We start from the raw sequence: 15,641 nt of genomic DNA on the forward strand, positions 1-15,641 counted from the left end.
GCGCGCGCGCGCTCGCTCGCTCACCCTCATTGGGGGGGGGGGGGGGTGTCGGGGCCGCGCCCGCCCTGACGTGCGGCGCGGGGCCGCGCACGCCAGTGAAGATGGCGGCGGGGAAGCTGCCGGCCCGGGTGCTGGAGCTGCTCCTCTCCTACCTGGAGCTGCCTGACCTGCTGAGCTGCGGCCTGGTCTGCCGGCACTGGCACCGCTGCCTGGAGGCGGACGAGAACAGCGAGGTGTGGCGGAGCGTGTGCGGCCGGCTGCTGAGCGACGAGGCGCTGGGCTCCGACATCCTGTGTAACCTGAGCAGCTACAAGGCCAAGGTCCGGGCCTTGCGTCACGCCTGGAGCCCCGCCGACTGCTCCCGCAACGTCTACATCAAGCGCAACGGCTTCACCCTGCACCGCAACCCCATCGCGCAGAGCACGGACGGGGCCCGCGCCCACATCGGCTTCAGCGAGGGCCGCCACGCCTGGGAGATCTGGTGGGAGGGCCCCCTGGGCACCGTGGCCGTCATCGGCGTGGCCACCAGGCGCGCCCCGCTCCAGTGCCAGGGCTACGTGGCCCTGCTGGGCGGCGATGACCAGAGCTGGGGCTGGAACCTGGTGGACAACAACCTCCTGCACAGCGGGGAGGCGGCCGGCAGCTTCCCGCAGTGTAACAACGCGCCCAAGTACCAGGTACCGGGGGATGGATGGATGAATGAGGAAGGGAGAGGGGGAATGAATGAATGAGTGAGTGAGAGGGGGAAGGAATGAATGAATGAATGAGTGAGTGAGAGGGGGAAGGAATGAATGAATGAGTGAGTGAGAGGGGGAAGGAATGAATGAATGAATGAGTGAGTGAGAGGGGGAAGGAAGGAATGAATGAATGAATGAGTGAGTGAGAGGGGGAAGGAATGAATGAATGAATGAGTGAGTGAGAGGGGGAAGGAATGAATGAATGAATGAGTGAGTGAGAGGGGGAAGGAATGAATGAATGAATGAGTGAGTGAGAGGGGGAAGGAATGAATGAATGAATGAGTGAGTGAGAGGGGGAAGGAATGAATGAATGAATGAGTGAGTGAGAGGGGGAAGGAATGAATGAATGAATGAGTGAGTGAGAGGGGGAAGGAATGAATGAATGAATGAGTGAGTGAGAGGGGGAAGGAATGAATGAATGAATGAGTGAGTGAGAGGGGGAAGGAATGAATGAATGAATGAGTGAGTGAGAGGGGGAAGGAATGAATGAATGAATGAGTGAGTGAGAGGGGGAAGGAATGAATGAATGAATGAGTGAGTGAGAGGGGGAAGGAATGAATGAATGAATGAGTGAGTGAGAGGGGGAAGGAATGAATGAATGAATGAGTGAGTGAGAGGGGGAAGGAATGAATGAATGAATGAGTGAGTGAGAGGGGGAAGGAATGAATGAATGAATGAGTGAGTGAGAGGGGGAAGGAATGAATGAATGAATGAGTGAGTGAGAGGGGGAAGGAATGAATGAATGAATGAGTGAGTGAGAGGGGGAAGGAATGAATGAATGAATGAGTGAGTGAGAGGGGGAAGGAATGAATGAATGAATGAGTGAGTGAGAGGGGGAAGGAATGAATGAATGAATGAGTGAGTGAGAGGGGGAAGGAATGAATGAATGAATGAGTGAGTGAGAGGGGGAAGGAATGAATGAATGAATGAGTGAGTGAGAGGGGGAAGGAATGAATGAATGAATGAGTGAGTGAGAGGGGGAAGGAATGAATGAATGAATGAGTGAGTGAGAGGGGGAAGGAATGAATGAATGAGTGAGTGAGAGGGGGAAGGAATGAATGAATGAGTGAGTGAGAGGGGGAAGGAATGAATGAATGAGTGAGTGAGAGGGGGAATGAATGAATGAGTGAGTGAGAGGGGGAATGAATGAGTGAGTGAGAGGGGGAATGAATGAATGAATGAATGAGTGAGTGAGAGGGGGAATGAATGAGTGAGAGGGGGAATGAATGAGTGAGAGGGGGAAGGAATGAATGAATGAGTGAGTGAGAGGGGGAAGGAATGAATGAATGAGTGAGTGAGAGGGGGAAGGAATGAATGAATGAGTGAGTGAGAGGGGGAAGGAATGAATGAATGAGTGAGTGAGAGGGGGAATGAGTGAGTGAGTGAGAGGGGGAATGAATGAGTGAGTGAGTGAGAGGGGGAATGAATGAGTGAGTGAGTGAGAGGGGGAATGAATGAGTGAGTGAGTGAGAGGGGGAATGAGTGAGTGAGTGAGAGGGGGAATGAGTGAGTGAGTGAGAGGGGGAATGAGTGAGTGAGTGAGAGGGGGAATGAGTGAGTGAGTGAGAGGGGGAATGAGTGAGTGAGTGAGAGGGGGAATGAGTGAGTGAGTGAGAGGGGGAAGGAATGAATGAGTGAGTGAGAGGGGGAAGGAATGAATGAGTGAGTGAGAGGGGGAAGGAATGAATGAGTGAGTGAGAGGGGGAAGGAATGAATGAGTGAGTGAGAGGGGGAAGGAATGAATGAGTGAGTGAGAGGGGGAATGAATGAATGAGTGAGTGAGAGGGGGAATGAATGAATGAGTGAGTGAGAGGGGGAATGAATGAATGAGTGAGTGAGAGGGGGAATGAATGAATGAGTGAGTGAGAGGGGGAATGAATGAATGAGTGAGTGAGAGGGGGAATGAATGAGTGAGTGAGAGGGGGAATGAATGAGTGAGTGAGAGGGGGAATGAATGAGTGAGTGAGTGAGAGGGGGAATGAATGAGTGAGTGAGTGAGAGGGGGAATGAGTGAGTGAGAGGGGGAATGAGTGAGTGAGTGAGAGGGGGAATGAGTGAGTGAGGAATGAGTGAGTGAGTGAGAGGGGGAATGAGTGAGAGGGGGAATGAGTGAGTGAGGAATGAGTGAGTGAGTGAGAGGGGGAATGAGTGAGTGAGGAATGAGTGAGTGAGTGAGAGGGGGAATGAGTGAGTGAGTGAGAGGGGGAATGAGTGAGTGAGTGAGAGGGGGAATGAATGAATGAGAGTGGGGGAATGAATGAATGAGTGAGTGGGGGAATGAATGAGTGAGTGGGGGAATGAATGAGTGAGTGGGGGAATGAATGAGTGAGTGGGGGAATGAATGAGTGAGTGGGGGAATGAATGAGTGAGTGGGGGAATGAATGAGTGAGTGGGGGAATGAATGAGTGAGTGGGGGAATGAATGAGTGAGTGGGGGAATGAATGAGTGAGTGGGGGAATGAATGAGTGAGTGGGGGAATGAATGAGTGAGTGGGGGAATGAATGAGTGAGTGGGGGAATGAATGAGTGAGTGGGGGAATGAATGAGTGAGTGGGGGAATGAATGAGTGAGTGGGGGAATGAATGAGTGAGTGGGGGAATGAATGAGTGAGTGGGGGAATGAATGAGTGAGTGGGGGAATGAATGAGTGAGTGGGGGAATGAATGAGTGAGTGGGGGAATGAATGAGTGAGTGGGGGAATGAATGAGTGAGTGGGGGAATGAATGAGTGAGTGGGGGAATGAATGAGTGAGTGGGGGAATGAATGAGTGAGTGGGGGAATGAATGAGTGAGTGGGGGAATGAATGAGTGAATGAATGAAGAAGGGAGAGGGGGAATGAATGAATGAAGAAGGGAGAGGGGGAATGAATGAATGAAGAAGGGAGAGGGGGAATGAATGAATGAAGAAGGGAGAGGGGGAATGAATGAAGAAGGCAGAGGGGGAATGAATGAAGAAGGCAGAGAGGGAATGAATGAATGAAGAAGGGAGAGGGGGAATGAATGAATGAAGAAGGGAGAGGGGGAATGAATGAATGAAGAAGGGAGAGGGGGAATGAATGAATGAAGAAGGGAGAGGGGGAATGAATGAATGAAGAAAGGAGAGGGGGAATGAATGAATGAAGAAGGGAGAGGGAGAATGAATGAATGAAGAAGGGAGAGGGGGAATGAATGAATGAAGAAGGGAGAGGGGGAATGAATGAATGAAGAAGGGAGAGGGGGAATGAATGAATGAAGAAGGGAGAGGGGGAATGAATGAATGAAGAAGGGAGAGGGGGAATGAATGAATGAATGAGGAAGGGAGAGGGGGAATGAATGAATGAATGAAGAAGGGAGAGGGGGAATGAATGAAGAAGGGAGAGGGGGAATGAATGAATGAATGAGGAAGGGAGAGGGGGAATGAATGAGGAAGGGAGAGGGTGAATGAATGAATGAGGAAGGGAGAGGGGGAATGAATGAATGAATGAGGAAGGGAGAGGGGGAATTAATGAATGAATGAGGAAGGGAGAGGGTGAATGAATGAATGAGGAAGGGAGAGGGTGAATGAATGAATGAGGAAGGGAGAGGGTGAATGAATGAATGAGGAAGGGAGAGGGTGAATGAATGAATGAGGAAGGGAGAGGGGGAATGAATGAATGAGGAAGGGAGAGGGTGAATGAATGAGGAAGGGAGAGGGGGAATGAATGAATGAAGAAGGGAGAGGGGGAATGAATGAATGAATGAGGAAGGGAGAGGGTGAATGAATGAATGAGGAAGGGAGAGGGGGAATGAATGAATGAATGAGGAAGGGAGAGGGGGAATGAATGAATGAATGAGGAAGGAAGAGGGTGAATGAATGAATGAGGAAGGGAGAGGGGGGAATGAATGAATGAATAAGGAAGGGAGAGGGGGAATAATTTTTGGGGTGAGGAGCTTTGTGGGGTGCAGGCCTGGAGATGGAGGAGAATATGGAGGGGAGAGAGAGAAATGAAATGAAATGGAGAGTGAACATGGGTTAGCAGGGCAGCAGTGAATGAGATTGGGGATGAAGAAGACAGGTAACTGGCAGCAGTGCAAGAGGGAGGATGTGGGGACAAGTTGTGACTGAGGACCCGGAGATCTTGACTGGATTATAAGTGGATTGTAAGGACCTTGTACAGAAATCTACATTCTGGCCTTGCCATTTCTTTACTTTAAATTTGTCGGTCTGTTATTGTTTTTAATCTGCTATTATGTGGCCTCTTGAAGCGAGTGTTCTATTTTAATGTCAAATTAAAGCAGTTTTGTGCAACTGGGCAAAACCCATTTCCCATACTCGTAGAGCTTGCAGGGAAACCTTTAACCTGACAGTGTGGGCCAGGTTTGAGCCCAGGACCATCGCTCAGAGGTGAAGGCCCAGTGTGCTACCCGGTCCCACATAGGAAATCATTTTTCCCTTTGCCTGTTAATTAACACCCAAATAGTCAGTGACCTGTAATATGTACAGGAGAACTTTCTTAATCAGTATGTTTCTAGCCCAATGAGGAAGGAAGCAGTGCTGGATCTTGTTCTGGGGAATGAAGTAGGGCAAGTGGAGTATGTTTCATTGGGAGAACATCTGGGTAATAGTGATCATAATATAATTAGATTTAAAGTAGTTATGGAAAGGGACAAAGAAAAATCAAAGGTGAAAATACCCAACTGGAAGAGAGTCAATTTCGGTGATTTGAGAAAGGATCGAGCACAGGTGGACTGGAAACAAAGATTGGCCAGGAAAACAGTAAACGTGTAATGGCAGGCCTTCAAGGCGGAGATAGGTACAAACCGAGCATAGTCCCATAAGGAGGAAAGATGGGGCACCCAAAGCTAGAGCTCCCTGGATGACAAAGGAAATAGAGGTTACAATAAAACAGAGGAGGTTTCTGACAAATGTCAGATACAGAATACAGTAGAAAACCAGGCAGAATACAAAGTGCACAGGGGAAATTGAAAAAGGTACAAGTACAAAGAGGGAATGAGAGAAAAGATGAGCGAGTAACATAAAAGGAAACCCAAAAATCTTTTATAAACATATAAAAAGTAAAAGGATAGTTAAAGGAATGATGGGGCTGATTAGGGACATAAAAGGAAATCTGCTTGTGGAGGCAGAGAGCATAACTGAGGAACTGATTGAGGACTTTGCATCAGTCTTCACAAAAGAAGAGGATGAAGTTAATGTTGCAGTAGAGGCAGGGGGAGTAGCAATATTGGATAAGATAAAAATAGATAGAAAGGAGGTGCTGAATAGGTTGGCATCGCTCAAAGTCACCCGGTCCAGATGGGATGCATCCTAGGTTTCTAAGGGAAGCAACGGTGGAGACAGCAAAAGCTGTGACCACAATCTTTCAGTCCAGATGGTGTCAGAGGACGGGAGGATTGCAAATGTCTCACCCCTGTTCGAAAAAGGGGAGAGGGATGAACTTGGTAACTACAGGCCAGTCAGTCTAACATCAGTGGTGGGAAAACTACTCGAGACCACTGTCAAGAACAAAATTAATTCTCACTTGGAGAAGCATGGGTTAATAAGGGACAGTCAGCACGGATTTGTTAAAGGCAAATCGTGCCTGACTAACCTGATTGAGTTCTTTGATGAAGTAACAGAGAGGGTTGATGAAGGCAGTGCAGTAGATGTTGTATATGTGGACTTTCAAAAGGCATTTGATAAAGTACCACAATAACAGACTTACTCGGAATATAGAAGCACATGGAATTAAAGGGACGGTGTTAACTTGGGTAGATAATTAATTAAGGGATAGGAGGCAGAGAGTAGTGGTGAACGTATGTTTTTCTGACTGGAGAGAAGTATGCAGTGGGGTCCCCCAGGGATTGATAGTAGGACCATTACTTTTCTTGTTATATATAAATGACCTGGACTTGGGTATAGGGAGTACAATTTTGAAGTTCGCAGATGATGCAAAACTTGGCAACGTAGCAAAGAGTGAGCAGGATAGTAGCAGACTTCAGGAGGACATGGACAGACTGGTGAAATGGGCTGACACATGGCAGATGCAATTTAATGCGGATAAGTGTGAAGTGATTCACGTGGAACAATGTGGAGAGGCAGTATAATCTAAACGGTACTATTTTGAGAGGGATGCAAGAGCAGAGGGACTTGGGGGGCATATTCACAAAGCTTTGAAGCTGGCAGGGCAAGTTGTTAAGGTGGTTAAGAAAGTGTATGGGATACTTGGCTTTGTAAATAGGGGCATTGAATACAAAAACAAGGAAATCATGCTAAACTGTTTAAAAATCACTGATTAGGCCTCAGCTGGAATATTGTGTACAATTCTGGGCACCACACTCTAGGAAGGATGTCAAGGCCTTGGAGAGGGTACAGAGGAGGTTTACCAGGATTGTACCAGGGATGAGGGACTTCAGTTATGTGGAGAGAGTGGAGAAGCTGGGATTGTTCTGCTTAGAGCAGAGAAGGCTAAGGGGAGATTTAATTGAGGTATTCAGAATTATGAGGGGTTTTGATTGAGCAAGTAGGGAGAAACTGTTTCTACTGGCAGTGGATCAGTAACCAGAGGTCACAGAATTAAAATGATTGACAAAAGAACTAGAGGGGAAATGAGGAGAATTTTTTTCACAGAGGATTGTTAAGATCTGGAATGCACTACCTGAAAAGGTGGTGGAAGCAGATTCTGTACGAACTTTGTCAATTGGATATGTACTTGAAGAGGAATAATTTGCAGGGCTTTGGGCAAAAAGCTGGGGTGTGGAGCTAACTTGGACAGCTCTTTCAAAGAGCTGGGTCAGGCTAGACGGGCTGAATGGCCTCCTCCTGTGCTGTAAGATTCTACGAGTAAAGTGACTGTTGCCTGATGTCACTGAGCAACACTCGTCTATGTTAATGAACAGGCTTTGTTCGCTGCATGGGTGAACAGCCACACTGTAAAATCACCAGCAATCCCTGCCTCTCTCTGTTGATCCATATCCTGCTCTCTGCCTGTTAGAAAGTTTTCTGATCAGTTTGAAGTGTTTTCTGCCATTGCTACTTTGCTCAGTTTTCCCTGTGCTCCTTTTGCCAATGTCTGCTTTTAATATTTATTGATCTGCTCCGTTGAGGGAGGGAGTTACTCTGCTCTGGATTCTGTAATGTGCTTCTGGTCACTGGGTTGCTGCTGTAGACCTGGACTTCAGACGGTGTTTGTAGCAATGCTTACATCACCATTCTGATTTGTGTTTCACTCGTTTGCCTTTTATCTGCCTAGTGCAGGGGTTAGAATCGTAGAATGTTACAGAAGGAGTCCATTTGACCCATCGTGTCTGTGCTGGCTCTTTGAAAGAGCTATCCAATTATTCCCACTCTCCCCTGGGCTTCGCCCTGCAAATTTCTCCTTTTCTCCTTAAACAATTCTGTTTTGAAAGTTATTATTGAATCTACTTCCACCACCCTTTCAGGCAGCGCATTCCAGATCATAATAACTTGCTTCGCAAACAAAAAAATCTCCTCATTTCACCCCCCTGGATTTTTTGCCATTTGATTGCTTTTATTACATCATGCATCTCCTTTTCTACAGCCCATGTATTGGAATTCTTGTTGTGCCTAATTCTATTGCATTGCAGTTGGTGTATGTGTTGGACATGCAGAGTTTGCTTGTTTTTGCTGGTTTATCCCTTCAGCTTGCACAGTAACTCTGGTACTGCAGTGTCTGGTTTCAGCTCATGGTGCGTTAGGTCTTTGGTTAAATAACTATCCACAGTTTCTAACATTGAAAAGAACTTCATTACAGCTTTTTGTTAAACACTGTATGTATGTAAAATAGCCGATACCTTAATACAGTGGAATCTGGATGTAATGGTCGAACCAACCAACCGAAAAACATTTTGCTATCTCTCAGGAGACCCCTTTCAAACTCCCACTTCCTCAAGCCAGGTACCCCCTTCATCTTGCTAACCACTGACTGACCACAAGTTACCTGTAAATTTAAAAAATCCACATTGGTTCAAATTTTCCTGAACAATTCTCACCAGATGTCTTTCCAGATTGTTGCAGCAGCCATAGACTCAGATAAAATTTTGCAGCTGTGCTTGCGGAAGGAATATAGACAGCAAATTCTGGAAGGGCTGCGCTGTTACAGGAATGTTCTGAATAAAAGTCCTAAATTTAAACTTTGCAGAACCTTTTAGTTGCTGAGATAGTTGGTAAATAAGGAAAATTCAAATTAGTTCAATTTTTAAATGCTGTGCTGTGGGTTCTCGCCATAAAAACCTGTGTCTAAACGATGGGATTGAGTACCCATTTAGTGTACTGTACTAGTTAAAGAGCTGCTTCTCCCTGTTAAATAAATCTCTGCATGTTTGTGTAATTATAGCATGTCAGAAGAACAAATTATATTTGCCTGCAGTGGATTAAAAAAAACACCATTTTCCAGGAACAAATATAAAACAACACTGTTATCTCTTGAGTAGAGCTCCTATAAAGTAATTTTCAAATCCTTTCAATAGAGAGGTGCAGCACTTGCAATGTCATGGAAGATGGATATCTATATCGGTACGTATCCCCACATGCAGCTTGTGTGTGTATTGTATACATCTTGTCCTTTGCACTACAGGATCACTGTGGGCTGCCACTTTCATTTCCTTCCATTCCCTCTCTGATCTTTTCTATTTTGAAGCTGTTTGTACTCACCTTTTGTCTTTCTAATGCCTTTTCAGCGCCTAACTGAGAGACTCTTGGTGTCATCCACCATGTTTTACTTCTTTTAAAAAGAGCTGTTCACAGGCCATTAAACCCATTGACTGCTTCTTTGTACAAGTTCCCCAGCAAAAGCAGCCAAAAATGTGGTTAGACAGGGTTATATCCATTTTCATACAGCATATGGAAGCGCACTATTCGAATACAAGTATTAATAGTTTTTTAATGATCCTAGAGGAGAAACTCCGTTCCCTAGCCACCGACTCCATCCCTCTCCCTGGCCACTGTCTGAGGCTGAACCAGACTGTTTGCAACCTTTGGCATCCTATTTGACCCTGAACTGAGCTTCCGATCCCATATCCTCTACACCAAGACCGCCTACTTCCACCTCTGTAACATCACCTGTGTCAGCCCCTCATGAAACACTCATCCATGCCTTTGTTACCTCCAGACTCGACTATTCCAATGCTCCACTGGCCGGCCTCCCACCTTGCACCCTCCGTAAACTTGAACTCACCCAAAACTCTGCTGTCCGTATCCTAACTTGCACCAAGTCTTGTTCACCCATCACCCCAGTGCTTGCTGACCTACATTGGCTTTCGGTCTGGCAGTGCCTCGATTTTTAAAAAAAAAATTTCATCCTTGTTTTCAAATCCCTCCATGGCCTCGCCCCTCCCTATCTCTGTAATTTCCTGCAGCCCTACAACCCTCTGAGATCTCTGCGCTCCTCCAATTCTGGGCCTCTTGTGCATCCCCAATTTCCTTCACTCCACTATTGGTGGCCATGCCTTCAGCTGCCTAGTCCCTAAGCTCTGGAATTCCCTCCCTAAACCTCTCCGTCTCTCTACCTCTCTCTCCTCCTTAAAGACGCTCCTTAAAACCTACCTCTTCGACCAAGCTTTTGTTCACTCGTCCGAATATCTCCTTACGTGACTCGGTGTCAAATTTTGTCTGATATCGCTCATGTGAAGTGCCTTGGGACGTTTTACTATGCTAAAGGCGCTATATAAATGCAAGTTGTTGTTGAGGACAAACCCTTACAGTTGCATGATAGAAATCAGAAGCTCAATATCTGTGAATCGCAGGCACAGCCCAGTCTTCCTGGAAGTGGCGCTCAATTTACGCAATGGCACTTGACAAAAAGTTACTGACACTGAATTGGATGAGGTCTAACAGATTCTAAATACTGTGGAATGGGTGAAACAAGCAAGCTTACCATCAGAATTAGAGACTTTTCAGCTCAGTGACTAAAATGTTGCGAGTTAAGAATATTACAGATTCCATTAATGTCCTTAACACTGTCTGTACATGGGGAGAGGTGAGGGAGAGGAATAGGGTGTCAGTGTCTGTACATGGGGAGAGGTAGGTAAGAGGAATAGGGTCCCAGTGTCTGTACATGGGGAGAGGTGAGCGAGAGGAATAAGATGCCAGTGTCTGTACATGGGGAGAGGTGGGTGAGAGGAATAGAGTGCCAGTGTCTGTACATGGGGAGAGGTGAGCGAGAGGAATAAGATGCCAGTATCTGTACATGGGGAGAGGTGAGCGAGAGGAATAAGATGCCAGTGTCTGTACATGGGGAGAGGTGGGTGAGAGGAATAGAGTGTCAGTGTCTATACATGGTGAGTGGTGGATGTGATGAAATTGAAAATTTTAAAGATTTAGGATGGTATTGGCTGCTCTAATTCTGCCATGGTAAATAAGGGGTTAAAGACCTTCATTCAAAAAAATTACGTTAGCTTAACTTTATACAATTGTTAGGTTTTAGTCGATTTTCCTGTACCTGAAGTTTGAGGGAGGCGCCAAGCTATTCAATTCAATTCAAATACAAACATCCCGTGGGTCTCTTTGACAGCTTTTTAAAAAATTGACATTCTTTATATCTGCTTGGTCTCCATTACTTCTTTTAAAAGGTACTTACGCCTTGTTCAAATGGATGAGTCTGTCTGAAGCTTTGAAGAGAAACGCCAGAAACCTCTGTAAACTGAGAGAAGGAAAAAAAGCTGAAGAAAATTACTTGTACCATAGTTTAGCGCAGCAGTTGCCAGTTATTATATTCTACATGAGCTTGCGAAGCTTAACAGCTACTCTAAAGAAAAAATAATAATTTACTGTTCACATTTTACTACTGCGATTAGCAGTTAAAACTCAAGTTGAAGCCTATTGCAATGTTATTCTACCACCTTCTGATTACAGAGGATCACGTTATAAAACTGGTAACTGAAATAAGCTGATGAGGTTTCCCTTAGTTCAGTGGTCATGCATGTTTACCTATATATCTGGAACATGGGAAGCTGGGGCTCACCTACTGTTCTGGTCTCCATGTTACAAAAACATGTAGAGGCACTGGAGAAGGTGCAAAAAAAGATTTACAAGGATGATATCAGAAGTGAGAGGGGCTCTAGAGAAGGCTGAGGGGTGACCTAATCGAGGTCTTTAAGATTATGAAGGGGTTTGATAGGGTAGATGTAGAGAAGGTGTTTCCACTTGTGGGAGAGTCCAAAACTAGGGGCCATAAATATAAGATAATCACTAATAAATCCAATAGGGAATTGAGGAGAAACTTCTTTACCCAGAGAGTGGTTAGAATGTGGAACTTGCTACCACATGGAGTGGTTGAGGCGAATAGTATAGATACATTTAAGGGGAAGCTAGATAAGTGCATAAGGGAGAAAGGAATAGAAGGATATGCTGATAGGGTGAGATAAAGTAGGGTGGGAGGGAGCTTGTGTGGAGCATAAACACCGGCATGGACCAGCTGGACCGAATGGCCTGTTTCTGTGCTGTAGATTTTATGTAATTCTACTTAAGCCAAAAATATTAAAAAGTGAACCTCAAAAACTGTTCCAGTGAGCCTCTGTGCGGGGAGTAAACTGCCAGTGTTTGTACATGGAGGGAGGTGGGTGAGAGGAATAGGGTGCCAGTGTCTGTACATGGGGAGAGGAATAGGGTGCCAGTGTCTGTACATGGGGAGAGGAATAGGGTGCCAGTGCCTGTACATGGGGAGAGGAATAGGGTGCCAGTGTCTGTACATGGGGAGAGGAATAGGGTGCCAGTGTCTGTACATGGGGAGAGGAATAGGGTGCCAGTGCCTGTACATGGGGAGAGGAATAGGGTGCCAGTGCCTGTACATGGGGAGAGGAATAGGGTGCCAGTGTCTGTACATGGGGAGAGGAATAGGGTGCCAGTGTCTGTACATGGGGAGAGGAATAGGGTGCCAGTGCCTGTACATGGGGAGAGGAATAGGGTGCCAGTGCCTGTACATGGGGAGAGGAATAGGGTGCCAGTGCCTGTACATGGGGAGAGGAATAGGGTGCCAGTGTCTGTACATGGGGAGAGGAATAGGGTGCCAGTGCCTGTACATGGGGAGAGGAATAGGGTGCCAGTGTCTGTACATGGGGAGAGGAATAGGGTGCCAGTGCCTGTACATGGGGAGAGGAATAGGGTGCTAGTGTCTGTACATGGGGAGAGGAATAGGGTGCCAGTGTCTGTATACGGGGAGAGGAATAGGGTGCCAGTGTCTGTACATGGGGAGAGGTGGGTGAGAGGAATAAGGTGCCAGTGCCTGTATACGGGGAGAGGAATAGGGTGCCAGTGCCTGTACATGGGGAGAGGAATAGGGTGCCAGTGTCTGTACATGGGGAGTGGTGGGTGAGAGGAATAGGGTGCCAGTGTCTGTACATGGGGAGTGGTGGGTGAGAGGAATAGGGTGCCAGTGTCTGTACATGGGGAGAGGAATAGGGTGCCAGTGTCTGTACATGGGGAGAGGAATAGGGTGCCAGTGCCTGTACATGGGGAGAGGAATAGGGTGCCAGTGCCTGTACATGTGGAGAGGAATAGGGTGCCAGTGTCTGTATACGGGGAGAGGAATAGGGTGCCAGTGTCTGTACATGGGGAGAGGAATAGGGTGCCAGTGTCTGTACATGGGGAGTGGTGGGTGAGAGGAATAGGGTGCCAGTGTCTGTACATGGGGAGTGGTGGGTGAGAGGAATAGGGTGCCAGTGTCTGTACATGGGGAGTGGTGGGTGAGAGGAATAGGGTGCCAGTGTCTGTACATGGGGAGAGGAATAGGGTGCCAGTGTCTGTACATGGGGAGTGGTGGGTGAGAGGAATAGGGTGCCAGTGTCTGTACATGGGGAGTGGTGGGTGAGAGGAATAGGGTGCCAGTGTCTGTACATGGGGAGTGGTGGGTGAGAGGAATAGGGTGCCAGTGTCTGTACATGGGGAGAGGAATAGGGTGCCAGTGCCTGTACATGGGGAGAGGAATAGGGTGCCAGTGCCTGTACATGGGGAGAGGAATAGGGTGCCAGTGTCTGTACATGGGGAGAGGAATAGGGTGCCAGTGTCTGTATACGGGGAGAGGAATAGGGTGCCAGTGCCTGTACATGGGGAGAGGAATAGGGTGCCAGTGTCTGTACATGGGGAGAGGAATAGGGTGCCAGTGCCTGTACATGGGGAGAGGAATAGGGTGCCAGTGCCTGTACATGGGGAGAGGAATAGGGTGCTCGTGTCTGTACATGGGGAGAGGAATAGGGTGCCAGTGTCTGTATACGGGGAGAGGAATAGGGTGCCAGTGTCTGTACATGGGGAGAGGTGGGTGAGAGGAATAAGGTGCCAGTGCCTGTATACGGGGAGAGGAATAGGGTGCCAGTGTCTGTACATGGGGAGAGGAATAGGGTGCCAGTGTCTGTACATGGGGAGTGGTGGGTGAGAGGAATAGGGTGCCAGTGTCTGTACATGGGGAGTGGTGGGTGAGAGGAATAGGGTGCCAGTGTCTGTACATGGGGAGAGGAATAGGGTGCCAGTGCCTGTACATGGGGAGAGGAATAGGGTGCCAGTGCCTGTACATGGGGAGAGGAATAGGGTGCTAGTGTCTGTACATGGGGAGAGGAATAGGGTGCCAGTGTCTGTATACGGGGAGAGGAATAGGGTGCCAGTGTCTGTACATGGGGAGAGGTGGGTGAGAGGAATAAGGTGCCAGTGCCTGTATACGGGGAGAGGAATAGGGTGCCAGTGTCTGTACATGGGGAGAGGAATAGGGTGCCAGTGTCTGTACATGGGGAGTGGTGGGTGAGAGGAATAGGGTGCCAGTGTCTGTACATGGGGAGTGGTGGGTGAGAGGAATAGGGTGCCAGTGTCTGTACATGGGGAGTGGTGGGTGAGAGGAATAGGGTGCCAGTGTCTGTACATGGGGAGTGGTGGGTGAGAGGAATAGGGTGCCAGTGTCTGTACATGGGGAGTGGTGGGTGAGAGGAATAGGGTGCCAGTGTCTGTACATGGGGAGTGGTGGGTGAGAGGATTAGGGTGCCAGTGTCTCTACACAGGGAGACTGTCACAGATGAAATCTCAAGTGGAAAATACTTTTAAATTAAATATATTGGTTAATGCTCTCTCTGTTCCTAATTCTTCTGTCTGTTTCCTTTTTACAGATTGGGGAAAGGATACGTGTCATTCTTGACATGGAAGACAAGACTTTAGCGTTTGAACGAGGCTATGAGTTCCTTGGTGTAGCATTCCGAGGATTGCCAAAAGCATGCCTGTACCCAGCGGTGACGGCAGTTTATGGCAACACTGAAGTGACGATGGTATATCTGGGCAAACCACTTGATGGTTGATAGTTGGCAAACTGCGCATGAATTTACTTCTTAGAAACCAAAGGAAGCTGCATAAACGGCCATGGGCAGTCTTGCCAGTTGCAGGCAGTCAAAGGAGCAGTGTGCAGTAGTCCAAGGGAGTGCAGTGAGGACTGTTAGCCAGGAGAAGCCATGTGGCTGGATCACCATTGTATATATGAGTAATCTGTGCGTATAGTGACGTCTGTTGTCTGTGTTTTACTGTTACATACTGTGTGCAGTTTCACCATCATGACGGGTGGGAAACTGGGTTGGGGGTGGGGTGCTGTGGCCTGAACCTGACTCGATCATTCTGATTAAACCTGAAACTGTTCCCTGGCTGTGTTTTTAAAAAAAAAAAATTTCTATCGTAATCGAATGGTATGAAGCTCAGGATTTTGAAATTATTTATTATTGCAACACGGACTGGGAATGTGATGAAGTCTGTTTTGGGGGAGTGGGTGGAGAGGGAGAGGATGAGATGGGGGGGGTGGGTGGGTGGGCAGTGGTACGTAGATCGCTGTGTGGAACTGCATGGCTGGTCTGTGTCAGGAGCAGGTAGTGGGATCTGACAACCAGCCAATTAGCAAAACGTTTACATAAAGGAAATGAGTGACACTTTAGTTGATAGTACTTCTGTTCCTCTTGTCCAACATCACATTT

The 15,641-nt window shown here is 47.4% G+C and overlaps 1 protein-coding gene across 1 annotated transcript; it reads left to right on the forward strand.

Annotated features, from left to right (window-relative positions):
* The first annotated feature begins 85 nt into the window (after positions 1-85).
* Positions 86-15,435, forward strand: fbxo45 (F-box protein 45). The gene is made up of 2 exons (XM_067995644.1): positions 86-677; positions 14,796-15,435. Exons 1-2 carry the CDS (start codon positions 102-104, stop codon positions 14,979-14,981), a joined length of 762 nt encoding a protein of 253 aa, XP_067851745.1. The 5' UTR covers positions 86-101; the 3' UTR covers positions 14,982-15,435.
* Positions 15,436-15,641: the final 206 nt, after the last annotated feature.

The sequence above is a fragment of the Heptranchias perlo genome, chromosome 13 (assembly GCF_035084215.1).
Source record: "Heptranchias perlo isolate sHepPer1 chromosome 13, sHepPer1.hap1, whole genome shotgun sequence".
Taxonomy (NCBI): domain Eukaryota; kingdom Metazoa; phylum Chordata; class Chondrichthyes; order Hexanchiformes; family Hexanchidae; genus Heptranchias; species Heptranchias perlo.